The sequence below is a fragment of the Musa acuminata genome, chromosome BXJ3-10, assembly GCF_036884655.1.
Source record: "Musa acuminata AAA Group cultivar baxijiao chromosome BXJ3-10, Cavendish_Baxijiao_AAA, whole genome shotgun sequence".
Taxonomy (NCBI): Eukaryota; Viridiplantae; Streptophyta; class Magnoliopsida; order Zingiberales; family Musaceae; genus Musa; species Musa acuminata.
In genome coordinates this window covers 19,667,666-19,691,863 of record NC_088358.1, presented here as the reverse complement: position 1 = coordinate 19,691,863, position 24,198 = coordinate 19,667,666, and the positions used below count along the sequence as shown (strand labels likewise).

Sequence of the window (24,198 nt, the reverse complement as noted above, 5' to 3'; positions counted from 1 at the left end):
GTAAGCTATGCCAGCCAAAGGATTTTTCTTGGTAAATCGCCTGAGCAATTATAGTGATGTCTGTTAATTTGGGGGAAAACAATGAAATTTTCGTTAAATTGGTATTGAAAGATACCATCAACCACCCACCACCCGTTCCAATATATTTGGAGCATGTTAAATGCTTCACACCAACCTTCTTCGCCCACCGACCATTCCCTAACGAACTCTCCCGTATGGCTTCACACCAATCTCCCATTCCTCCTCTCACTGGACGATGAAACATTCCCAAAGAACGGCTTTCTCGCACCTCCCCATCGCCACACTTTTCTTCACCCAAATCAAACCCTCGCCCTCACGCCACTCTAACTTTCCATCTTCGAGTCAACGTCCTCCAAATCCCTCACCCATTCTTCCACCATCCCCATCCAAAGTCTTCCCCGAATCCCCCCTTTTCAACCACCCCAAGTCTTCACCAAGATCGGATTATTCTTCCCCCGGACCGTTCTGTTCTTCCTCCCAACCAAAATTCTCGTCTGCCTTTTCCGAATTAGTGCCACAATTGATCCCAAGATGGCGTCTTTTCAATCCGAAAGCAGCGAGACCAGCTCGAGGTCTTGAAAGATCGAACCTTTTCGATCCGAAATCGCCCCGTTCCACCTCTCAGATCAGGTTCGTGTCGTCTTCTGCTGCTGGAAAACCACCTCAACGATCGTTTCCCGGCCCCATGACTCCAGATTCGCCTTCGCCGATCCAAGTCGTTTCGACGTTCGCGTCGCCGTTCGATGAGTCTCCCCCGCACATCGACGCGAGCTCGTCGATCAGGAAGCCGCTTAGCTTGTGGCCGGGGATGTACCACTCCCCGGTGACCAATGCTCTCTGGGAAGCGCGTTCGAGCATCTTTGAGAGGCTTCTTGACCCTTCCAAGGAAGGGCCGCCGCAGTCGGAGTTGCTGACGAGGACGCCATCACAGAGCAGGACGAACATCATCTACAACTTTTCGAGTGATTACATCCTGAGGGAGCAGTACCGAGATCCATGGAATGAGGTCAGGATCGGGAAGTTGCTTGAGGATCTCGACGCACTTGCCGGCACCATTTCTGTGAAGGTAGCCACTAGACTCGAGTCTCTATGGATATCTGGTTATCCTCTATACTTGAAATGAAGCTTGACATCGATAAGAAGAATACCAAGTGTATCCATTGCCCCATCTAAGTTTCACTTGAGGTTTGGGTACTTTGTCATCAGCAGAATTAACTTTTTCTTAGTGTTTAGAAACTATTATGATGTTTCATGGTAAAATGGATAAATAAACCATAGACAGACTTTTATATTTGTTCATTGGCAGGCAAAATCGTTATCGATTCAGTTTCTTTTTGTGAGTAGAAACCAGAAAACACTTGGAAATACATTATTAGTGTTTGCTTCCATCTTTTTTGCTTCATGGTAAAATGGCTAATCCTTTTTTGCTTCCAACTTCCAAGTAAATGAAGCTACACAAAACACTTAGAAATGCATTATAAGTCCTACTTTGATGGTTAACTCACCCATTACGATGTGTCATGATATTAGACAAACGCTGCTGTGAGAGTTGCTAGTTACAAGGATTGTTGTATAATTGTCATTTCAAGTCTACCTTTCAGTATGATGGAATTTTATATAGTAAAGGAATATAATTTACTGTATCTCTTTCTGTAATCCTGGTGTGGTTGAGGAAATTTTATGGAAAACTATATGGCTTGCTGTGTAACAATTCAGAATGCAACATTTGATTAAAGAGCTTTGTAAATTAAACAAGATCTTCTGATGTGCTTCTTGGATATAGAATTGTTATACTATTATTTACATCATGCCAAACTTGTTGGTCATTTCTGTGAAGTTTTTGAAAGTTTGATTTTATCTGAAACAATGCATTTATATGTAAGTTTTTGAAGTGCATTTGTTGCATGTGGCCAGCACTGCTCTGATGATGATAGCACCACAAGGCCCCTCTTGTTGGTCACTGCCTCGGTAGATAAGATGGTTCTAAAGAAGCCATTGCGTGTAGACACTGACCTAAAGATAGCAGGTGCCGTCACATGGGCTGGTCGATCATCCATTGAGATACAGATTGAAGTTACCCAGACTCATCAACAAGGTATTTGGAATGATTCTATTTGATAAGCAAATGGAAATATCCATTTGTAGTCTCATTTCTTTATGGGCATTTATCGGTCTTGTAGTATGTCCTCTAGTAATTGTATGGGAATATATATAATTAGGGAGGCTCATCGCTAGCCATAATCATGAACTCCTCACTTTTTTTTGTTCACTATCTGAAGTTACAAACTCCGGCAATTATCTGTCCACGAGTTCCCATATCTTTATAATGATAGACCCAGTAGCTTGCTGCCCATTTCCAGTGCAGTCTGAAAAACAAAAATTTATAATCTCCTATCTCATGAGTATTTATTTTCTTAAAACTTTGTTCTACAAATTTATGCAGGTATCAAGCACGTTTAGTGCACTAAATCACCCTGCCTTTCCTCTGCTGACTTTCATTATGGTGCACTGTGCAGCAGATAACTCTGAATCATCAGATCCATCGGCTTTGACAGCAACTTTCATATTCGTTGCACGGGACTCGAAGACTGGAAAGTCAGCTCCTGTAAACCGCCTTTTACCGGAAACTGAACAAGAAAAGTTGCTCTTTAAAGAAGCAGAAGCAAGGGATAAAATTCGAAAAGGCAAACGAGAGGAACAGAAAAGAACTTTTGAGAATGGTGGGCATAGTTTACATGGTGATATAAAGAGGCTAAAGACATTGTTGGCAGAGGGGCGTGTGTTCTGTGATTTGCCTGCATTAGCAGCTAGAGACAGCATTCTGATAAGGGATACCAAACTTGAGAATTCACTGATCTGCCAACCTCAACAAAGGAATCTCCATGGTCGTATTTTTGGCGGGTTTCTGATGAACCTAGCATTTGAACTTGCATTTTCGACTGCTTATGCATTTGTTGGGCAGATGCCATGCTTTCTTGAAGTGGATCATGTTGATTTCTTAAAACCTGTGAGTAGCAAGTCTTACATCTTTACTGAATCTGATATTTTTTCTTTGTGTACATTATCAAACTTTTTTCCCTTTCACTTCAACATAACCAAGGAACATCTCACTCACGATGGATGTATACAGTGAATCTTATACCTGTTATCTGTCTAATATTCGAGCACTCGACACTAGCTGTATGTGTATGCATGACACTATATGTATACATAGATCAAAATTTTGCTACACTGGAAATGACATGTTCATAGCATAATCATTTATTACACTTACTCAGGTTGACGTGGGGGACTTCCTTCGACTTAAATCTTGTGTTCTTTATACACAACTAGAGAACCCAGCACAGCCTCTGATCAACGTTGAAGTTGTTGCTCATGTAACGAGACCTGAGCTTCGAACCAGTGAGGTAAGACAATCGAAGAAGCATGTGATTTGTAGTATTCAATTGCAACTTGAATTCATGAGTAGTGTCACCTTGTCTGTGTGCCTGATGCAGATATCAAACATGTTCTACTTCACTTTTACTGTAAATCCTGATGCCCTAAAGAATGGACTAAAGATTCGCAATGTAGTTCCTGCCACAGAAGAAGAAGCCCGTCGTGTACTCGAGCGAATGGATGCAGAGGAAATATTTGCTTAACTATATACATAGGCATGTGCCATTTGAATGGCCAGACTGTCTTCTGCCAGTTCACATCCATATATTTATGCAATAAGATTGAACACCATTTAGGAATGTCACTGTCTTTAACATAATTCGACAGCAACTTATAAGGCTTTGTTACGTATAAACATTTTTGCCGCAACTTTTTTCCGAATAAAATTTGTAAAAGCAAGGAAGTAGTTTCTGAAATCAAGTTTAATTACCCCTTGTTTCCTGTTGGCAAACTTGTTTGCTGTGACCTATGGGATTCAAGATTCAAGGAAAATTAATCGCCTCATTCTCAGTATTATTTATCAATGTATTTGGTGTTGTTTATTGTTCTTTGTGTGTCATGATTCTTCTTTTAGTGTTTTGTAAATGAGAAATCTATCAATTAGGAGATCTGCAGCTGCTGCTTCTGCTGCCAATTAGAGGGGGCATGACTCCTATTTTCAGCATTGGTGAGAATCGCTGCTGCTATGTAGCCTACCAGATGCTCTAGTCTTAACTGATAGTTAACAGATATCATAATCTCACCCCATAAAAATATTCACAGTATATCATTCAAGATCATGTAAAAGACTAATAAATAAACTTAGTAAATCTGGATGTTATTGAAGTTAATCATCATATTTCACCTGTCTGAAGCTATAAAAAAGTTCTACATCTCATTCACTGCAGAATTGTAGATGCATAATTATAGTAACATCTTATTTAAAATCCTTAAGGGACAAAGTGTTAGGATTCAATAAGAATACATACAATGAATCTATTTGCACATTAATTTCTGTTAGTACTGTATGTATACCTCATTAAAAGTAAGCTCTGAAGAACAGATTATCAAACCTCAGTGAAGCCACTCTTATTTTTCTAGAAAATATAATATCTTGATTTAGTCTGAAATGTGGGTAAAGAATTAGATTGATTCATCCGTGCATTACTGTTAGCATGAGTTTAAACATTTTACACCAATAATCTAAAAATAAATTAATAATCATTATTACTGTAATTGAATTAAGTTGCTAATTAAGCAAACAAGATGAGCTAACAATGGCTTGGCAGGATATTCTAAGCTTCCAATTAGAATGGCAATGGTTTGGTTTAGCCAAATAGTAAACAAATGGAAAAGGTTAATCTTCTTCAAACAAAGTCAAAGTCAAAGTCCAACTAAGTGGGTGTGTTTAAATTATTATTTTTATCAATTTTAAAGACCTCAACAAATTTAATTGATCAATATTTTAACATGAATTTCATCTTTATCATTTATTCTTTATAAATAATAATAATAAATTTTAACTTGATGAATTATATCGTGAAGATTCTTTTAAGGTAAATTAATTGATCACATGAAACCATACATAATGAAAGCAAATATATGTTAATGGTGAAAGCATAATGTTGGCAAATCTTAAATATTTGAATGGAGCAAGTAATAAATTAAAAGCTAATTTGGCCAATAATCATAAAACTACAACATTTGGGGTGTTGCAATCTTCTTCGCCAACCAACCATTACTTGTCCTAACTTTGCTCAATGGTTGGTTCCACAGCTGTCTCCTATTCCTCCCACTGCATGATGTAACCTTCCCTCTCACCTCCACATCTCTCTCACCACAGCTTTCTTCACCCAAAGCAAACCCTCAGCCTCACATCACTCTCACTTTCCATCTTCAACTCAACAGCCTCCGAATCCCTCACCCATTCTTCCATTATCCCCATCCAAAGCCTTCCCCAATTCCCCCTTTTCACTCCCAATTCTTCACCAAGATCGGATCTTTCTGCCCCCAAACCGCTCTGTTCTTCCTCCCAATCCGAATTCTTGTCTGCGACAATTGATCCCGAGATGGCGTCTTTTCAATCCGAATGCAGCGAGACCAGCTCGAGCTCTTGAAAGATCGAATCTTTTCGATCCGAAATCGCCCCGTTCCACCTCTCAAATCAGGTTCATGTCGTCTTCTGCTGCCGGAAAACCGCCTCAAGGATCGTCTCCCGCCGCCATTAGTCCAGATTCGCCTTCGCCGATTCAAGTCGTTTCGACGTTCGCATCGCCGTTCGATGAGTCTTCCCCTCACATCGATGCGAGCTCGTCGATCAGGAAGCCGCTTAGCTTGTGGTCGGGACTGTACCATTCCCCGGTGACCAATGCTCTCTGGGAGGCGCGTTCCGAGGACGGGGCGCAGTCGGAGTTGCTCACGAGGCCACCACCATAGAGCAGGACGAGCATCATCTTCAACTTTTCGAGTGATTACATCCTACGGGAGCAGTACCGAGATCCATAAAACGACGTCAGGATTGGGAAGTTGCTTGAGGATCTCGATGCGCTTGCTGGCGCCATTGCAGTGAAGGTAGCCACTAGACTCGAGTCTCTATGGGTATCTGGTTATCAACTATAACATCTGGTTATCTCTATAGTTGAAATGAAGCTTGACATCGATAAGAAGAAAGAGGTGTATTGATCGACCCATCTATGTTTCACTTAAGGTTTGAGTACTTTGTCATCAGCAGATTAGCTATTATGATGTATCATGATAAAATGGATAAATAAACCAAAGACAAATTTTTATAATTGTTAACTGGCAGCCGAAATCATTATGGATTCAGTTTCTTTGTGTGAGTAGAAACCATAAATCCTCCAATCCTTTTTGGCTTTCAACTTGCAAGTAAATGAAGTTACACAAAACACTTAGAAATACATTATAATGTCATAATATTAAACTAACACTTGTGAGAGTTGCTAGTTATAGAGATTGATGTATAATTGGATCCCTTTAAGCATGATGGATTTTGTATAGTAAAGAAAGACAATTTACAGCATCATTTGCTGTAATCTTGGTGTGGTTGAGGAAACTTTATGGAAAATAATATTGGCTTCTTGTGTGGAAATCATAACTTAATATGGTTTGGTGGACAAAATATTTTCTTTAGAACAATGAACCAAATGAAAGAAAAGGAGGTAATAACCTTCAAGCGACCAAGACATCCGATAGCAAATAACCAATTAGTATCTTTTTAAAAAAAATTTAAATGTACAAGTTACTTTCTGATCATCCTAATCAAGAATGATTAATTAAACTGGTAAGGAGGTTGGTTTCAGTAAAGTGAACTATAGATGATTGAATCATAATAATTATTGTTGTAATTAATTCAAGTTGCTAATCAAACAACAATGAGCCAACAATGCCCTAACAGACATCTTAGCCAAAGAGCAAACAGATAGAAACATACTCGATCTTGGAAAATGGTTGTAGGTCAATATTCTTAAAATAAAGTCAAAGCCCAAATAGGTGGGTGTCTTCAAATTATTGTTTTATCCAAGGTCTTCAATTTTAAATAATACCGTCCGATATGGGCGGTACGTACCGGTCCGTCAACAGATCAATACATAGACCGCCCATTACCAGACGGTATATATATATATATATATATATATATTTTTATTTATTTATTTATTTATTTATAAAAGGCGACATCGTGTCGCCTTGTATAAAAATATTTATATATAAAAAATCTTTTATATATAAATATATATTTATAGATAAATATTTATATATAAATATATATATGAGATTTTGGCGACGTCGCCTCGTTTTTCTACAACGTCACCCTGTGGGAGAAGAGAGAGGCGATGGCGTCGAATTTTTATTTTATTTTATACAAATATTTTATATATATATATTTTTATAAAAGGCAACATCGCGTCGCCTTTTATAAAAATATTTATATATAAAAAATATTTTATATATAAATATATATATTTATAGATAAATATTTATATATAAATATATATATAAGATTTTGGCGATGTCGCCATATTTTTCTGCGACGTCGCCCCATAGGGAGAAGAGAGAGGCGACGTCGCCCCATTGATATGAAGGTAGTCACTAGACTGAGTCTATATGTTCCTCTAGTTAGGCATATAGTTGAAATGAAGCTTGGCATCAATAAGAAGAACGAGAGGTGTATTCATTTTCCCATCTTAGTTTCACATAAGCTTTGGGTACCTTGTCATTGGCAGACTAATTTGTTCTTGGTGTTTCGAAGCTATTATCATGTTTAGAAGATGGATAAATAAACTAAAAAACAAACTTTCATATTGGAACCTATTGATCTGTTCATTGGCAGGTCAAATGATGTAAACTCAGTTTCTTTCTGTGAGTAAAAACCACAGATCCTGTCATCTTGTTGCTTGCAACTTACAAGTAAATGAAGTTACACAAAACACTTAGAAATACTCTATAAGTAGAACTTTGGTTGTTAACCCACTACAACCTATCATAAAATTAAACTAAGAATGTTGTAAAAATTTCTGGTTATTGAATTCTCAGCTTCATGGCTCTCTTTCAACAAAATGGAATTTTTAAAGAAACACAATTTACAGCATCACTTCTTGCGTGGAATTCCGTAATGCATCACTTGGTTTAAATTGAACAAGATCCTTCTGCAATTACAAAACTTTAATTGCACCTTCTATTTGCTTTTTACTATAAAATTGTTATATTATGATTTACACTATGCCAAACTTTCTAGTCATTAACATAAACTTTTTGATAATTTCATTTTATCTGAAATTTGGCATTTATATGTAAGTTTTTGAAGTGCATTTGTTGCATGAGACCAGCATTGTTCTGATGATGATAGCACTACAAGGCCTTTCTTGTTGGTCACTGCTTCGGTAGATAAGATGGTTCTAAAGAGGCCATTGCGTGTAGACACTGACCTAAGGATAGCAGGTGCTGTCACATGGGTTGGTCATTCATCCATTGAGGTACAGATTGAAGTTACTCAACAAGGTATTTGTGATGATTCTATCTGGTAAATGGAGTGAAAACATTCATTCATACCTTTGGTTCATATATTGGACATTTATAGGTCTCATTGGTATGACCACTAATAATCATACAGGAATATATAGGAAAGGAGGCTCATCACCAGTCATAATCATGAACTTGTGACCCTTTTTTTCTTTGGAAATCTGGAAGTTACCAACTCTAGCAATTATCTGTCCATGAGTTCTCATATCCTTATAATGATAGACCCAATAGGTCACTGCTCAATTCCAGTGCAGTCTCCAAGATGGAAAAGAATTCATGATCTCCTATCTCATGAGTACTTATTTGCTTAAATTTTGCTATATGAATTCATGCAGGTGTCAAGCATGTTTAGTGCATTAAATCACCCTGCTTTTTCTCTGGTGACTTTCATTATGGTGCACTGTATGGCAGATGACTCTCAATCACAGATCCACTGGCTTTGACAGTAAATTTCACATTTGTCGCATGTGACTCTAGGACTGGAAAGTCAACTCCTGTAAATCACCTGTTACCAGAAACTGAACAAGAAAAGTTGCTCTTTGAGGAAGGAGAAGAAAGGGATAAAGTTCGGAAAGGGAAACCAGAGGAACAGAAAAAAAGAACTTTTGAGAATGGTGGGCAGAGTTTGCATGGCGATATAATGAGGCTAAAGATGTTGTTGGCAGAGGGGTGTGTGTTTTGTGATTTGCCTGCATTAGCAGATAGAGACAGCATTCAAATAAGGGATACCAAACTTGAGAATTCACTGATCTGCCAACCTCAACAAAGGAATTTCCGTGGTCGTATTTTTGGGGCTTTTCTGATGACCCTAGCATTTGAACTTGCCTTTTCAACTGCATATGCATTTGTTGGGCAGACGCCATGCTTTCTTGAAGTGGACCATGTTGATTTCTTAAAACCTGTGAGTCGCAAGTCTTACATCTTTACTGAATCTGATATTTCTGTGTGTATTACATCAAACTCTTTCTCTTTCACTTCAATAGAACAAAGGAACATCTCATGCATAATGCATGCTTACAGTTGATTTTACACCTGTTATCTGTCTAATATGCAAGCATTAGATACTATCTGTATGCATGGCATGATGATGTCTACATAGATCAACATTTTGCTCCTCTGGAAATGACATTTCATGGCATAATCATTTACTATACATTACTCAGGTTGACGTGGGAGACTTCCTTGGCCTCAAATCTTGTATTCTTTACACACAACTAGAGAACCCAGCTCAGCCTTTGATCAACGTTGAAGTTGTTGCTCATGTAATGAGGCCTGAGCTCCAGACCAGTGAGGTAACACAACTAAAGAACATGCTATTTATTGTTTTGATTATATGAATAGCTTCACCTTGTCTATGTGCCTGATGCGCAGATACCAAACACATTCTACTTCACTTTTAATCTAAATCCTGATGCCCGAAAGAATGGAGTAAAGATTCACAATGTAGTGCCTCCCACAGAAGAAGAAGCCTGTCGGGTCCTTGAGCGAATGGATGCCGATAAAATATTTGCTTAACTATATAAATAGATGGTTACCTTTTGAATGGGAAGACTGTTTTCTGCCAGTTTACATCCATATATTTGTGCAGTAAGAACACCATTTACGAGTGTCTCTGTACTGAACATAATTTGCCGCAAACTTTTCTGAATAAAATTTGTATAAAGCATAGTTTCTGAAATAAAGTTTAATTACACCTCTTTTCCTGTTGGCAAACTTGTTTGTCATGACTTATGGGATGAAGGATTCAAGGCAATTAATTACCTTATTCTCAGCACTATTTATCAACATACTTGTGTGGTCTATTGTTCTTTGTATTCTATGATTCTTCTTTTAGTGTCTTGTAAATGGAGAATCTGTCAATTAGGAGATCTGCAGCTGCTGCTGCTCCTGCCAATTAGAGGGGGTATGAATCATATTTCCACTTCTGGAAAGGATCTCTCCTGCTACATATCCTACTGAATGCTTTAGTCTCAATTGATAATTAACAGATATCATAATCTCACCACCCATATAAATAATCACATCTTATCATTCCAAGATCATGTAGAATACTAATAAATAAACTTAGTAAATCTGGGCATTGTTGAAACTAATCATCATATTTCACCTATTTACATCTCATTCACTGTAGATTTGTAGATATAAAATCTTTAAAGATTCAATAAGATTACATATGATCAACCTATTTGCACTTTACCTGCTGTTAGTAGCTGTGTATATATCTTATTGGAAGTAAGCTTTGATGGCAGAGACTATAGAAAGCATGTCAGTGTAGTCAACCTTATTTTTTCTCTAACTTGTGTACAGATAGGAGCAAAATAATCCATAAAAAAAAAGAATCTTTTACATTAAAATCCTATTAATACAAAAAAAAAAGAGAGCTCTGATAATTCCATTTCTGCTGTCACTTCCATCTGCAGTGTGCAGTGTGCAGTGTGCAGTGTCGCTCTACGACGACGACGACGACGAGCTCCCCTCATCAGAGCTTTCATGTCTCAGGGCATGAAGCCTCGGAAACGCAGAAGGCGGTAGCGTCGGGTTCATCGGCACCGGGAGATGCCGTGCCGAGGTGACGGTGGTGCGCTCGTTTATCTTGGCGACATCCTTGCAGACGTTGTCGAGGACTGCCAGGAAATCCCTGACCACCGTGAAGATCCTGAAAGGATGCGCCTCTTCCTTGGCGGAGTCGCCATGGAAGTACTCTGTCGTCTCCTTGACCAGCGACAGCGCCACGCTCTCCTGTGCCTGTACTCTTATGACGTCGTCCTCCGCCCTCTTCAAGAACCGAACCATGGCGTCGCGGAACCCCAGCCTGCACTCCTCCGCGCCGAGCGCTTCGTTCAATCTTAGGACCTCGTCGATCTTGCCGAGCCCCCCGGCGAGTCGCGCGACGTAGCTGCTGAGGGTGGCGGAGTCCATCGCGGCCGCCTTCTTGACGTTGCCCAGCTCGCCGCCAAGGCCGGCGACGACCCGGAGGCCGAGCTTCCTGCCCTCGAGCTCGTCCCGTAGCGCACCCGTGGAGCCTTCGGATCTGATGATCTCCTGGGTGACGAAGTGCAGCAGCGTGGTCCGCCCGTCGGCGGCTTTGACGTCGACTAGCTTGAGGAGGGTGTCGAGCTTGAAGGCGCGTGCATCGCCCCGATTGGTGCCGACGTTCATGCGGTTGCCGGTCTTGAGCACGGCATCCAAAAGCTTGAGGAACAACCCGCTGCTCCTCAGCTCATCACAGGCAGCCTGATGATGGCAAATTCAGTTATAATGGCAGAGAGATGCCTCAGATCCAACAAACATGAGAGCTTAGATCCTCATATGGGATCCATTTAAAGTAAGCAACACTTGATCTATTGATCTAAGTTGATCTTAGTAGACCTGCCCCGATTCGAATCAAACCATAGTCAAAGCTATATCTAAGTAATTTCAAACACAAACACGGAAAACTTATACTGATCATTGATAAGCGAAGCAAAATCGACTCTATATCAATCAAAAATACAAGTAGAGAGGTTGCCAATTGAAATGAAAATAAAGTTCTGTTTTAACTCCGAGGAGCTAAGTAATGTCATCACGAGTTTATGGCTGAACACTATAATGAGTTTATGATCAGAATAACTTCAAACAGAAGATGGTTTTCATGTTGTTAGGAAACAACATGCAGGACATTTGAAAGAGTCAATGCAACACAAAAAACAAGATCTTAGGATTAGCCTCTTTGCTAGCAGAACAGAAACTACAGAAAGAACCAAGTGATGTACCTCGAGAGTCTCGAAGGACTTGATGAGAAAATTGACCTCCGAATCGAAATTGGCTATGTAAAGCATGGCATCCACTCTCTTGAATGAAAATGGTACATCAAGCAATGCCTTGAGAAAAGCTTCAGCTGGTGCAAGCTTGCATGGGGAGTCATCTTTGTGTTCTTGCAATCTGTGTTCTTCTTCTGCGCTGGGAGCCATCTTTACCAGTGTTTCCAGCAGCTCAGTCCCCAAGCTCTCAGCATTGCCTGCTTTCAGAAATCAGGATTAGATACTCATGGAAATAATGTTGTAATTCTGAAGGTGTTATTTATTTTTATTGGCACAGAAAAAATGGCGAATTCTTTGAAAAAATATCTCTCAGCATTGCCACTCTGTTCGTAATGTTTTCCTAGTATTGTTGAAAATGCTATAACACAAAACAAAATTATTATTACTTTCTAGCAGTGTTTTAGGTAAATTCATAGGAAAATAGAGGAAAAAGGAATAGGTGAAAATTATTGTCATAAGTTAGAACTGTTGGTTGTGGATTCTGACAGAAAGATTTATATTCCATCATTGTTGCTCACTACTGATACCTCAAATCCAACAAAACCTATATAGTAATGCAGAGTAATCGATGGACACCTTCTGCACCAACAAGTTCATGTGCTTCTCCTCACAGAAAGATGTAATGGCATCAAGAAGTGATGCTTTGACAGGCGATTTGATTGCCATTGTTATGACCTCTAATTGGAATGAGTTACACTGAATGAGACAGTAATGGAAGAACAAGAACCAGAAAGAACTCAATAGAAGACTTGTCATTGCAGCTAAATCGAGCCAAAGAAACCTGACCTTCTTGTAGAGCATCGCAGACTTCCTCTTTGGTCACATTCAATGCTCTCATCAGAATGGCAATGTTCTGAGACTTCTTCGGATCGAGCACCCTCTTCTCTCGCGGTGACGAAGGAAGGACCTGCCGCCGGTTGGTCTCCCTGTGGGTGGCGTTGGTTGCATTGCGGACGAACAGAGTCTCGATCATTTCTTCGTTCACCCTGTTGATTCCTCAGTTGTGTAACTCGATGAGAAGGAAAAGGGAGGAGGAAGGAAACATGGTGAGGAATCTCACTGGAAGGAGCTGGATTTTAGCTGATCCCACACCATTGCTCTGTCCGAGCTCGCCTGAACCTTGTCCCAGTGCAAAGGCTTCAGCTTTGGCCGCTGGGCTTCCTCGTTCTTCTCTGTCTTGAGCTTGGGCGGCACGAGAAGCGGTGGCTGTCTTGCCTGTGGCTGCCGAACCTGACTCTCCCAGTATCCGACCGGCGGCAGTGGGGGAGGAGGAGGAGGAATCTGTAGGGGTGGAGCACGGCTCTGTTGAGGTCCTGGGGCAGCAGTGACCACGACTGGAAGTGGTGGTGGTGGCGGCGGCGGCGGAGCAAGTAATTCGCGATCTCGGGTCAGAAACCTCTCGGAGAGGGACTTCAATGATCTGCGGGTGGATTGGCCGGGGCTCGATCCGAAGCGCGCCGACGAACGAGGAGATGAGGCCATGTTCGACGACGAGTATGATGGCGTGCTCATTCTCCAGCTGAGGGATCCACATTTCTCCGCTGCGGTTGGGAACATCCGCCGGGAGCTCGACGCCCGCCCATAAGCCAACCTCCCGGGGCTCTCCTTCCGGGCGGAGGACCCCCTTGGCGAATAGAACTCGTCCTCCGACAAGCCCTCCGCCTCCCCGTTCCCGTACCCGTGCCGGTAATGGCGCGGAAGTGGCGGGAGAGGTCGGAGCTCCGGGGACTCCAGTTTCCGGACGGACGATCCGACCATACCGTCTGCGCCAGGTCGGGGGCCTCCGTCGCGGCGGGTGTCGACTAGGGTGCCGAGGTAGAGGAATTTGGAGGAGGAAGAAGCGGCGGAGGGGGCGGGCCTGGGTGCGCCGCCGTCGGATGCGGCGGATTCGGCGGGGACGAGTCGTTGGGAGTCGGACCGGGCGTCGTACTTGCCGGAAAAAAGGCGACGGCGGCGGCGATGGAGGAAGAACGCCGCCGTAGCGGCGAGAATGGCGAGGAGGGGGAGGAGGACGGTGACGACGACCTTAAAGCTCTGGCGGGAGGGAGGGGCGGGGGCGGAGCCAGGGAAGGTGAGGGAGGAGATGTTGGCCGGGAAGGTGGGCTGTTGGGAAGGCGGAGGCGGCGGTGGGGGCGGCGGGGAGGAGTTCAACGGGAAGAACGGCTGATGCGAGGTGGTGGAGTAGGGGTACTTGGGCAAGGCGGAAGGTGACTTAGCTGGAGCAGTGGAAGGAAGAGGGAAGAAAGGCAGGTGTAGTGCCCTTCTGTTGCTGATAGGAACGGGAGGCGAGCACGACATCGATGTTGATGGCATTGTGGCAAGAGAACTGAGAGAAGAGAAGGAAGCCAATGTTGAGGGAGGGAAGAAGGAGTGGAGTGTTTTGCTTATTGTCTGTTCTACTTCACAGTGTTCACAAGCAGAGCAGGTGACAGGTTAAAGAGGTATGCATGTGAAAGAGAGTAGGGAAGAAGATGAAAAGGAAGAGAGAGAGAGAGAGAGAGAGAGTAGGGAGATGAAGTGGGTGTATGGAGAGAAAGAAGAGAAAAAGAAGACAAGGATTGGAACTTTGCTATTGTTTGAAAGGTGATGAGAAGATGAGCAGAAATGGCTGGACTTCAAATTGGGAGGAAGAGCATGAATGGTCAATGGTATGATTGAAGAGAGTGGAGAGAGAGAAGGATATTAAGGTGAAATGATAGGGAGATCAAGTGAGAAGAAGAAAAAGCAGAGATTGGAACTTGCTGTCTTTTGAAAGGTGATGAGAAGGTGAGCAGAAATCCATGGACTTCAAATTTGGAAGAAGAGCATGAAAGGTCAATAATGTGACTGAAATAGAGAGAAAGAGAGAGAGAGAGAGAGGTGAATGAGTAGGGAAATCAAGTGAGAAGAAGAAGACAAGGATTGGGACTCGCTGCTGCTCGAAAGGTGATGAGAAGGAGAGCAGAAAAAGCAGGAATTCAAGCTTGGAAGAAAGGTCAAAAACGAGTGGGTGAGAAGAAGCCATGGCGAGGGAACAGTGGTCACTGAAGACTCGCGTGCCTGCCAAGCTTCAGAGAAATCAAAGAATAAAGACTCGCTCTGACAGCCTGCATGCATGGCGACTAAACACGTAGGTCTTTTCCATTTCAATATTACCACCACTCGCTTGCGCATGGTTAAATGGCACCCCCTTCTCTTCCATGTACTACTTGCATCGACTTGTTGCAGCTTCTTCCATGTGCAGTCTTCTCCTGCAAACTCATATCTTTACACATCTGCTGTCAGCTTTCTACCTTTCCCTGATAAAAAGTTTCTCGATTGACTGGAGCAATGTTGCATCATGTGATCAACAACTCTCTCTTGCTGATGTTGGCCAAGAGAGGAAGAAACTTCATGAAGCAGAAGACAGTCAAGTCAAAGCAGGACAAAGACAGGCCGAGAACACTTTAACTCCTATCAGTTCAATTGGCATAAACAATATAGCAGCTTGATCAATTAATCCTCATAATCTACTGCAGCACTTTAATCCATCACATGAATGGCAGCAGAGTGCAGTGTTTATTGGCATAGTTAAGTAGCTTCAAAGGCAAAAAAGAGGTGATTAGAATCTGCAACACTTGTTTGGCCATTACAATGAGCCAAAATGGGATCTAGTCAACCTTGCAACCACTCCAATTAAACATAAAAAGGCTAGTCATAAAATAATCTTTGGCTGACAAAAAAAAGGTGATTTAGATCAAAATCTTTAGCTACCAATTCCAATTGTCAGTATAAAAAATATCTTTAACAAAATTGGAAAATTATAGAAGTGATATTCCAAATTATACAAGTATACTAATTTCTTATAAAAAAAATATCCCTAATGTACAAATTTGTATGTGGTTACCATTAATTAGATATGTGACTTCATAATCAAGCACTACATTTTTGGATCATAATAGGCACCGAGTACAAACAGTTAAATGTTAGAATTTGCAGTGATGATGTTAATAACCCCAGAGGTGAACAACAACTATGTCCACATCTAAGATGGTTTGCCTACTTGACTTTTACTGAAGAAACATTTCAGTGTCTTAGAGTCCCATTCAAAAATCAATCTTATCCCTTCTTGTGCACTGTTCCTCTTGTGTTTATCTTTCATCTGCATTCTGCATCAGGCAGATGGAATATTTCCTTCTGCAGAAGGATCAATTCTTAATGCCATCTTCTTGATAAATCTTTTTATTGTATCTTTAAATATGCTATTTGATAGGGGTAAAAATTGATTTGACATAATATCCCCGATTTGACATAATACACCCCCACGTCAATCGCCCCTGTGCAGCGCGCTGCCCTAGGAAACGAGCATTAACACCGACACGACACGCGCCCGTACCGAGTGAGCATTAACGACGACGCGACATGCACCATACCCAAACGGCCTCCTCGGCTGACCCCTCACGACCGGCCGAGGCAGAGCAAGGCGCTGACTGACGCTCCCCATACCCTGCGGGAGCCCGGCCTTCCACGCAACGTCCGCGATGACGATAGACGCCATCAGAGGTATAGCCCTGCTCCTGTAGGACGGCACATCAGGTAACATCAAACCCCCTCTATAAATACTCCCCGACGCCCAACGGGCAAGGGGGTCTCTCTCTCTCTCTCCCTCTCTCTCTCTCTCTCTCTGAACACTCCTCTCCGCGTCACTGACTCGGTCGTCGGAGGGATCGGGCCGCACTACCGACCCGACCTGTGTGCAGGTACTCGACCGCTGCTGAATCCACTCGGCGTCCCGGCGCTTCCCCGCTGCTGATCCCAACCGTTTGGAGCCCTGAACCAGCCGCATCGACCCCAAGGTCACGGCTCAAAGAGTTACTTACCGTAACAAATTAGCGCTAGAAGGAGGGCCGTCCAAATGTCAGGTGATCAGCGAATCCACCTCAACGGATCCTCAACCGCTGGGCTCCCCGCCTTGGGGGAACATCCCCCGCATGATGAGACCCACGACGAGCGCCCCGCAGCGGTGTCGGAACGCTACTGGCGACTGTTCAATGACCCAGGCCTGTCGCCTCCCGATGGCGCACCTGCTGGCCCGTCGTTAGTATCGCCCGAGGCTTTTCACGACCTCGCCCACCAAGTCCGAACCCTGACAAGCATGGTCCAGACCACCATCCCGATCGTCTCCCAGCGGACCCCTCCGCACGCGGCTCGGCCCGCGCCGCAACAGGAGACCCCTGTCCAGACTCACGCACCACTTCCTGAGCTCCCCATCTCACCTCGAAACCCCGCAGCTCGGCCCGGGAGCCGAGAAGCAGAAGACGCGGCGAGCCGCCCTGAGCCCGAGGCTCCCATCGCCGACTTGACAAATGCCCTACGAGCTCAGCTACGCCTCGTCAGTCAAAGGCTTGACGAGGTACAACAGGAAGTTCGCAAATCAAAGGGAGAGCTCGGGGCAGACGGACACCAAGGATCTCCGTTCACACCCGAGATACAAGATCAGGCGATCCCGCCGCACTTTCGCCTCCCCTCACTGGACACGTATGACGGCACCACCGACCCGGCGGATCACGTGACCGCTTTTCGCGCTCAGATGGCACTATTCGGGACTTCCGACGCCCTGATGTGCAGGGCGTTCCCAACAACTCTACGGGGGCTAGCCCGCACATGGTACAGCGGCCTGAAGCCAGGGACCGTCGCCTCCTTCGACCAGCTCGCCAAGGATTTCGAGCTTAACTTCCTGGCGTACGCCCGACCAAAGCCGTCCATGGCATTGCTCCTCGGGCTCAACCAGAAGGAGGACGAGCCCCTCTCCCATTTTGTGAACCGATTTATGACACAAATCCGCGGATTGTCGGATGCTCACCCGTCTTTCTTGATGCAGGCATTCATGACAGGCCTGCGACCCTCCAGGTTCTTCTGGTCGCTCGTGGAACGACCCCCCGCCGCGGTCCCCGAGATGCTCCAGCGTGCCAGTCAGTTTATCGCCGCGGAGACCTGGATGGCTGGAAGGCGGGAGGAACACAAAAAGGTCAAGTCAGAGCCGCCCCGACAGCAATAACCCGCCGCCTCCCGGCGAAAGTTGGACAAACCTGACCCGAGGCCTCCTCTTCCCGCCCTGAATTCGTCCCGGACTGAAATATTCCTACACGAGAGGGGGAAGGGGCTGCTTAAGGACCCTCGCCCGATGAGGAACCCGCGGGAGCTCGCAGACCGATCAAGATATTGCCGATTTCATCGGCAGCACGGACATGACACTGAGCAGTGCTACGAGCTGAAGAGGCAAATCGAGGAGCTCATCGTCAGAGGTCACCTCGGCCAGTACCTCCAGCCGAACAAAGAGCAGTCACCTCGCCCAGAGGGCCCCGTCGAGCGGCACATCGATGTGATAGCCGGGGGCCCCGCATTAGGAGGAGGCTCCATGTCGGGCAGGAAGGCGTATGCCCGAGCCGCTCCCGACGAAGCCTCGGGGCACGAGCCGGAGCCCGAGATTACCTTCCCAACCGGAGTTGCCAAGCGATCCGACCACGACGACGCCTTGGTAATATCGGACAAGGTAGCCAACGCACAGATGAGGAGGATCATGGTTGACACGGGGAGCTCGGCCGACATACTCTACTTCGACGCCTTGCAGAAGCTGGGCTTGGCCAGGGAGAATCTGAGCCCGATGTGCTCGGCGCTCACCGGTTTCATGGGAGATTCAATATCACCCCTGGGGGCCATTACTTTGCCCTTGACTCTGGGGACCCCGCCGAGGTCGAAGACGGTGATGACCACTTTCCTGGTGGTCGACCTTCCTACCGCCTACAATGCCATACTCGGTTGGCCGACCCTCAACAAGGTCAGAGCGGTCGTCTCGACCTACTACCAGACCATTAAATTCTCAACTCATGCTGGAGTCGGGGAAGCCACGGGAAGCCCCCGAGAGTCCAGGCGGTGTTACCTTACCGTCGTATCATTGGGCAAGAGAGCCAGGACCGAGGCGCCCCTGGAAGATCCGCGGGAAACGAAAAAACTAACTCCGCATCCCGAGCCGAGGGGGTCCACCGTTGACATCTCTTTGCGAGAAGCTCGGTCGGACCAGACCGTGAAGATCGGCTCGGAGCTACCAGAGCGGGAACGGGAGCAGCTCGTCGGCCTCCTACGGGAAAATGCCGACGTCTTCGCCTGGTCCCCATCGGACATGACGGGTGTCGACCCGGAGGTCGCGGAGCACCATCTCAACATCCCACCTGACGCTCGCCCGATGAAACAAAAGTCCCAGCGCCAGGCCCCCGACCGACAACGTGCAATACAAGAGGAGGTGGACCGGCTCCTAGCCGCGGGCTTCATAGAAGAAGCCAAATATCCTCAATGGTTGTCCAATGTAGTCCTCGTGAAGAAATACAATGGAAGCTGGAGGATGTGTGTTGACTACACCAGTCTCAACAATGCATGCCCTAAAGACTGCTACCCTCTCCCGAAGATCGACCAGCTGGTCGACGCGACGGTCGATCACGCGCGACTCTCTTTTATGGACGCCTACTCAGGGTATAACCAGATCAGGATGGCGCCCGGAGACAGAGAGCACACGACCTTCCTCACCGATCAAGGCGTGTACTTCTACAAAGTCATGTCGTTCGGGCTAAAAAATGCTGGGGCCACATACCAGAGAATGGTAAACAAGATGTTCGCCCATCAAATCGGGAGGAACATGGAGGTCTACGTGGACAACATGATCGTGAAAAGCCAAGAGGCCAGAACACACCTGGCCGACCTGGCCGAGGCCTTCGCCACGCTGCGCAAGTTCGGCATGCGGCTCAACCCCACGAAGTGCGCTTTCAGCGTCACCTCCGGGAAGTTCCTTGGGTTCATCGTGCACGAGAGGGGAATCGACGCCAACCCGGAGAAGGTTCAAGCAATAATCAACATGCAGTCTCCCCGGACGGTTAAAGACCTGCAGCGACTTAACGGAAGACTTGTCGCTCTCTCTCGCTTCCTCGCCCGATCGGGCGATCGCTGCCTCCCATTCCTCAAGGCGCTCAAAAGCCCGAAGAACTTCCAGTGGACTTCAGAATGCGAGGAAGCTTTCAAACAAATAAAACAGCACATGGCCAGCCTTCCCCGGCTCGCCTCCGTCTCCCCGAGCGAGAAGCTGGACCTCTACTTGGCGGCCTCCCAGCATGCAGTCAGCTCTGTCCTGGTCAAGGAAAGCCCCGGCCAACAACTCCCGATCTACTACGTCAGCCACGTCCTAAGTGGACCCGAGGAGCGTTACCCGCCGATAGAGAAACTCGCGCTCGCCCTGGTGCTCTCAGCTCGGAAGTTGCGCCCCTACTTCCAGGCACACCCGGTGGAGGTCATCACCGACCAACCCCTTCGGCAGGTATTAACAAAATTTGATGTTGCAAGACGGCTCCTCAAATGGGCGATGGAGCTCGGCAAACATGACATAAGGTACTCGCCCAGGACCGCCGTCAAGGCCCAGGTGGTAGCCGACTTCATTGCGGAGCTGACGTAGTTGGAGGACGTAGATCTCAAGCAGGCTCCCGAAGCTTGGACCCTACACGTCGACGGCTCGGCCAACTCAAGGGGCGCCGGCGCAGGGCTGGTCCTCCTCGCCCCTGACGGACGCTCGTTCGAGCGATCCCTTCGCTTCGGGTTCAAGGCCACCAACAACGAGGCGGAGTACGAGGCGCTCCTAGCAGGACTAAGGCTGGCCCTCGAGATGCAAGTGGCCGCGATACGCGTCCTCACCGACTCGCAACTTGTGGCCGAGCAGCTCAACGGCGGATACGAAGCTCGGGACGCAACCATGGCGAAATACCTGGCACGGGTAAGGGACCTGACCGCCAAGTTTTGCTATTTTACACTGTCTAACATTTCGAGGGAGGAGAACAAGCGAGCCGACGCACTAGCTAAGCTGGCATCGAAGCCGACCTCCAAAGCATAGCTAGAGGTTGAGGAGCTCCCTGCCCGCGCCGTCGAAATAGCAACTACAGCCCCAGGCGGCGCGCCGACCACGTGGGTACAAGAGCTACTGCGCTTCAAGCGGGATGGAACCCTTCCCCTCGACGAAGTTGCAGCTCGGCGCCTGCGTCGTACGCACACATGGTACACCGTGGAGTGTGGCCGCCTCTACAAACGGTCCTTCACCTATCCCCTCCTGCGATGTTTAGAGCCTGACGAAGCCCAGATGGTCCTAACCGAAACCCACGAGGGGGTATGCGGTGAGCACATCGGCGGGCGAACCTTGGCGCACAAGATACTCCGTCAAGGCTACTACTGGTCGACCATGTGCCAGGACGCCAAAGCCTATGTTCAGCGGTGCAGTTCATGCCAGCAGCACGCCCGCGCACCCCGATAGCCCGCGGTTCCGCTCAGTCCCATCGACTGCGCGTGGCCGTTCGCGCAGTGGGGTTTGGACCTGCTCAGACTCTTCCCACCAGCCTCTGGACAGCGGAAGTACATAATTGTGGGGGTGGACTATTTCACAAAGTGGGTCGAGGCCGAACCACTGGCGACAATCACGGAACATCAAATGGAGAAGTTCGTGTGGAAGAACCTAGTAACTCGGTTCAGGTTACCCAAGGCCATTATCACAGACAATGGACCTCAGTTTGCCGGCAGAAGATTCCAGGAGTTCTGTGCCGATCATGGCATCCAACTGAGGTTCAGTTCGGTGGCCCATCCTCAGACCAACGGGCTAGCGGAGGTAACCAACTGATCTATCTTGGACGGACTCAAAAGAAGAGTGTCCGCAGCCCGATCGACCTGGACAGACGAGCTCCCCAGCGTGCTGTGGTCGCTGCGCACCACTCCCAAAACCGCAACCGGAGAATCCCCGTACAGCCTCGCGTTCGGAACTGAAGCTGTCCTGCCACTTGAGGTGGCCATCACCACCCTCCGAACACGAAGCTACGACGAAAAGGCCTCAGACGAAGGACTTCGAGCAGCCCTCGATCTGCTGGAGGAACGGCGCGCCAACGCACATGTAAGAGCCCTCTCGTATAAAAGAGCGGTCGCAAGGATTTACAACCGAAGAGTGTGACCCCGACCCATCAAACTAGGCGACTTGGTCCTGCGGAGGACCGAGGTCAGCGACTCGACCAGGGCAAGAGGCAAGTTAGCCCCAAACTGGGAAGGCCCATACCGGGTGGCCGAAGTCATCAAAATCGGAACATTCCGACTCACCACAATGATGGGTCATCCCCTGCCGAGGACTTGGAACGCCCAAAACCTCAAAAAATACTTTCCGTAAGTAAAGACCGGGCCAAAGACATAGCCATGCCGAGACGCAGACAGTCTACTGGAGAAGGGAAAGACCATGTTTATTCAAAAAGCGCATTACAAAACAAAGCAAAAAGTACAAAAATCTTCATCCCTCGGAGGCATCCGGGCTGTCATCGAAGGGAACATCGGCTGGCATACCGACGTCCAGATCCTCGGGGAAGGAACTAAATGGATCCTCCACGACCTCTGAGCCAGGGTTGCGCGCCTTGAAACGAGCAAGGGCAACCCGATACCCGTACTCGTATGAAACCCGCCCGGTCCGAACAAGTCCGAGCTGGAATCCCAGGGAGTCCTTGTAGTCCTCGATCAGCTTCTTATCCCTCCCCGGCCTCTGGCGGATCTCGGCATCAAGAGCCTCTGAAACCCCCCGTGCCTCAGCTCGCGACTCCTCGAGGCGTCGGATCAGCTCAAGGGAGTCTGCCCTCGTCGAGCGAGCCTCGGCCACCGATGCTTTCAAATGCGTTTGGAGCTCTCTATTATGCTCCTCGGACGTCTCCAGCCGCGCCTAAAACTCCACAGATCGCTTCGTGGATGCTTGGAGCTAGATCGAAGGCGCACCACCTCCGCCTCCAAGTCCGAGGCGCGCCGCTCGGCCGCCGCGACAGCCTCAGGGCCCGCTCCAGCCCGAGCTTCATCCGCCTGCCTCCGGAGCTCGGCATTGCGACTACTCAGGGCAGCAATTACCCATCCCGCGTCACGGACGCGATCCATCAGCGCGGCGGCATAGTGGTTGCCCTGGGGAAGGGGAGAGGTCAAAACCAGGCACGTCCCGAAATGCACAAGCAAGGGGACGAGACGACACTTACCCACAACAACGACTTAGCGGATTTGCTAAGCAAAGCCTCGGAGGATAAAGTGTACAAATCCCGAGCTATGTCGGGATGCAGCCCTCCACGGACGAACCTGGCCGCACAATCGCCGTCGGCCCACACCCGGCTGCCCCGGGTGAGATCGTCCCACCGGCCCACTAACGGGTCAGTGGCCACGCCGCCGGGAGAGCGCCCACCTCCCGCGCCAGGTAAGGCTCGTCCTCTCTCCCGAGCGGAAGACGAAGAAGCTCGCGTATGGAGGGCTGGCGAGGTGCCTCCACCGCCGCACGCCCACTCGGGCCAGCCTCGCCCTCCTCCAGACTCCCCGCGGCATGGACCGCCGGCGCTACGGCGGCCTCGACCGCTGGTGCTGCGGCAGCCTTCGCCGCCGGCACCACGGCACCTTCCATCGAGGCTGGGACCACCTCAGGACCGTCGCTCGGAAGCACCCGTGCCTTCTTCCGAGGATGACCGGCCTCGACATCCACGGGGGCCTCCCTCGTTCCCGCCCTGGCAACGGAAGGCGAACGGCCCGACGCGGCCGAAGAAGTTTTTCCACCTCGAAGGGCTTTGAGACGCACCATCTCTGCGAGGAAAGGCCAAAACCACAATCAGTTAAGCGGGCAACCCATGAGCAAAAAGAAGAGAACCCCTAAAAGAACCGCCCCGGGGAGCATACCTAGAGGCACCGGGCTGAGACCCGCCTCCACCAACCACCGCTCGGACATATTCCGGATGGCTCGGGAGGCCGGGAGGATCTCTCTAAGCCTCTGGAGCTCTCGGCGCCCCTCGTCGTCCAAAACCGGGACGGTGTTGTCTATCGCACGCGCCCCCCAGCGGATCCCGAACTCCCAATCTCCCGGGCGGTTGACGAAAAAGAAACGCTC

At 47.3% G+C, this 24,198-nt stretch overlaps 3 protein-coding genes and 1 pseudogene across 4 annotated transcripts; 3 read left to right on the top strand and 1 right to left on the bottom strand.

Annotated features, from left to right (window-relative positions):
- The first annotated feature begins 175 nt into the window (after nt 1-175).
- LOC135651887 (acyl-coenzyme A thioesterase 2, chloroplastic-like) lies at nt 176-3,900 on the top strand. Of its 2 annotated transcripts, none has more exons than XM_065172471.1 (5): nt 176-1,087; nt 1,936-2,116; nt 2,541-3,028; nt 3,300-3,428; nt 3,519-3,900. In XM_065172471.1, exons 1-5 carry the CDS (start codon nt 257-259, stop codon nt 3,660-3,662), a joined length of 1,773 nt encoding a protein of 590 aa, XP_065028543.1. In that variant the 5' UTR covers nt 176-256; the 3' UTR covers nt 3,663-3,900. The 2 variants fall into 2 exon arrangements, with proteins under 2 accessions (XP_065028543.1, XP_065028542.1); XM_065172470.1 differs by having other exon boundaries at nt 2,538-3,028.
- Nucleotides 3,901-5,204: 1,304 nt separating this feature from the next.
- Nucleotides 5,205-10,181, top strand: LOC135651747 (acyl-coenzyme A thioesterase 2, chloroplastic-like; annotated as a pseudogene).
- A 554-nt stretch (nt 10,182-10,735) lies between these two features.
- LOC103999956 (formin-like protein 1) lies at nt 10,736-15,291 on the bottom strand. The gene is made up of 4 exons (XM_009421864.3): nt 13,336-15,291; nt 13,062-13,261; nt 12,228-12,472; nt 10,736-11,709 (listed from the first exon to the last, which is right to left on the bottom strand). The coding sequence occupies exons 1-4, from the start codon at nt 14,586-14,588 to the stop codon at nt 10,924-10,926; spliced, it is 2,484 nt and encodes an 827-aa protein (XP_009420139.2). The 5' UTR covers nt 14,589-15,291; the 3' UTR covers nt 10,736-10,923.
- Nucleotides 15,292-18,417: 3,126 nt separating this feature from the next.
- LOC135650630 (uncharacterized) lies at nt 18,418-21,936 on the top strand. The gene is made up of 6 exons (XM_065170119.1): nt 18,418-18,916; nt 19,130-19,586; nt 19,653-20,553; nt 20,731-21,045; nt 21,163-21,528; nt 21,625-21,936. The coding sequence occupies exons 1-6, from the start codon at nt 18,418-18,420 to the stop codon at nt 21,934-21,936; spliced, it is 2,850 nt and encodes a 949-aa protein (XP_065026191.1).
- Nucleotides 21,937-24,198: the final 2,262 nt, after the last annotated feature.

What these genes read in the sequence shown, in the direction of transcription:
- LOC135651887 (XM_065172470.1), top strand. Translation starts at nt 257, where the DNA reads ATGAAACATTCCCAAAGAACGGCTTTCTCGCACCTCCCCATCGCCACA. An exon ending in ATGTTGATTTCTTAAAACCT is followed by an intron (nt 3,029 to 3,299) that starts GTGAGTAGCAAG and finishes ACACTTACTCAG; the next exon opens with GTTGACGTGGGGGACTTCCT. An exon ending in CTGAGCTTCGAACCAGTGAG is followed by an intron (nt 3,429 to 3,518) that starts GTAAGACAATCG and finishes TGCCTGATGCAG; the next exon opens with ATATCAAACATGTTCTACTT.
- LOC103999956 (XM_009421864.3), bottom strand. Translation starts at nt 14,588, where the DNA reads ATGCCATCAACATCGATGTCGTGCTCGCCTCCCGTTCCTATCAGCAAC. An exon ending in CTAAAATCCAGCTCCTTCCA is followed by an intron (nt 13,262 to 13,335) that starts GTGAGATTCCTC and finishes AGGAATCAACAG; the next exon opens with GGTGAACGAAGAAATGATCG. An exon ending in CTGCGATGCTCTACAAGAAG is followed by an intron (nt 12,473 to 13,061) that starts GTCAGGTTTCTT and finishes TTCTGAAAGCAG; the next exon opens with GCAATGCTGAGAGCTTGGGG.
- LOC135650630 (XM_065170119.1), top strand. Translation starts at nt 18,418, where the DNA reads ATGAGGAACCCGCGGGAGCTCGCAGACCGATCAAGATATTGCCGATTT. An exon ending in GATGTGCTCGGCGCTCACCG is followed by an intron (nt 18,917 to 19,129) that starts GTTTCATGGGAG and finishes CTCATGCTGGAG; the next exon opens with TCGGGGAAGCCACGGGAAGC. An exon ending in GAAGCCAAATATCCTCAATG is followed by an intron (nt 19,587 to 19,652) that starts GTTGTCCAATGT and finishes TGACTACACCAG; the next exon opens with TCTCAACAATGCATGCCCTA.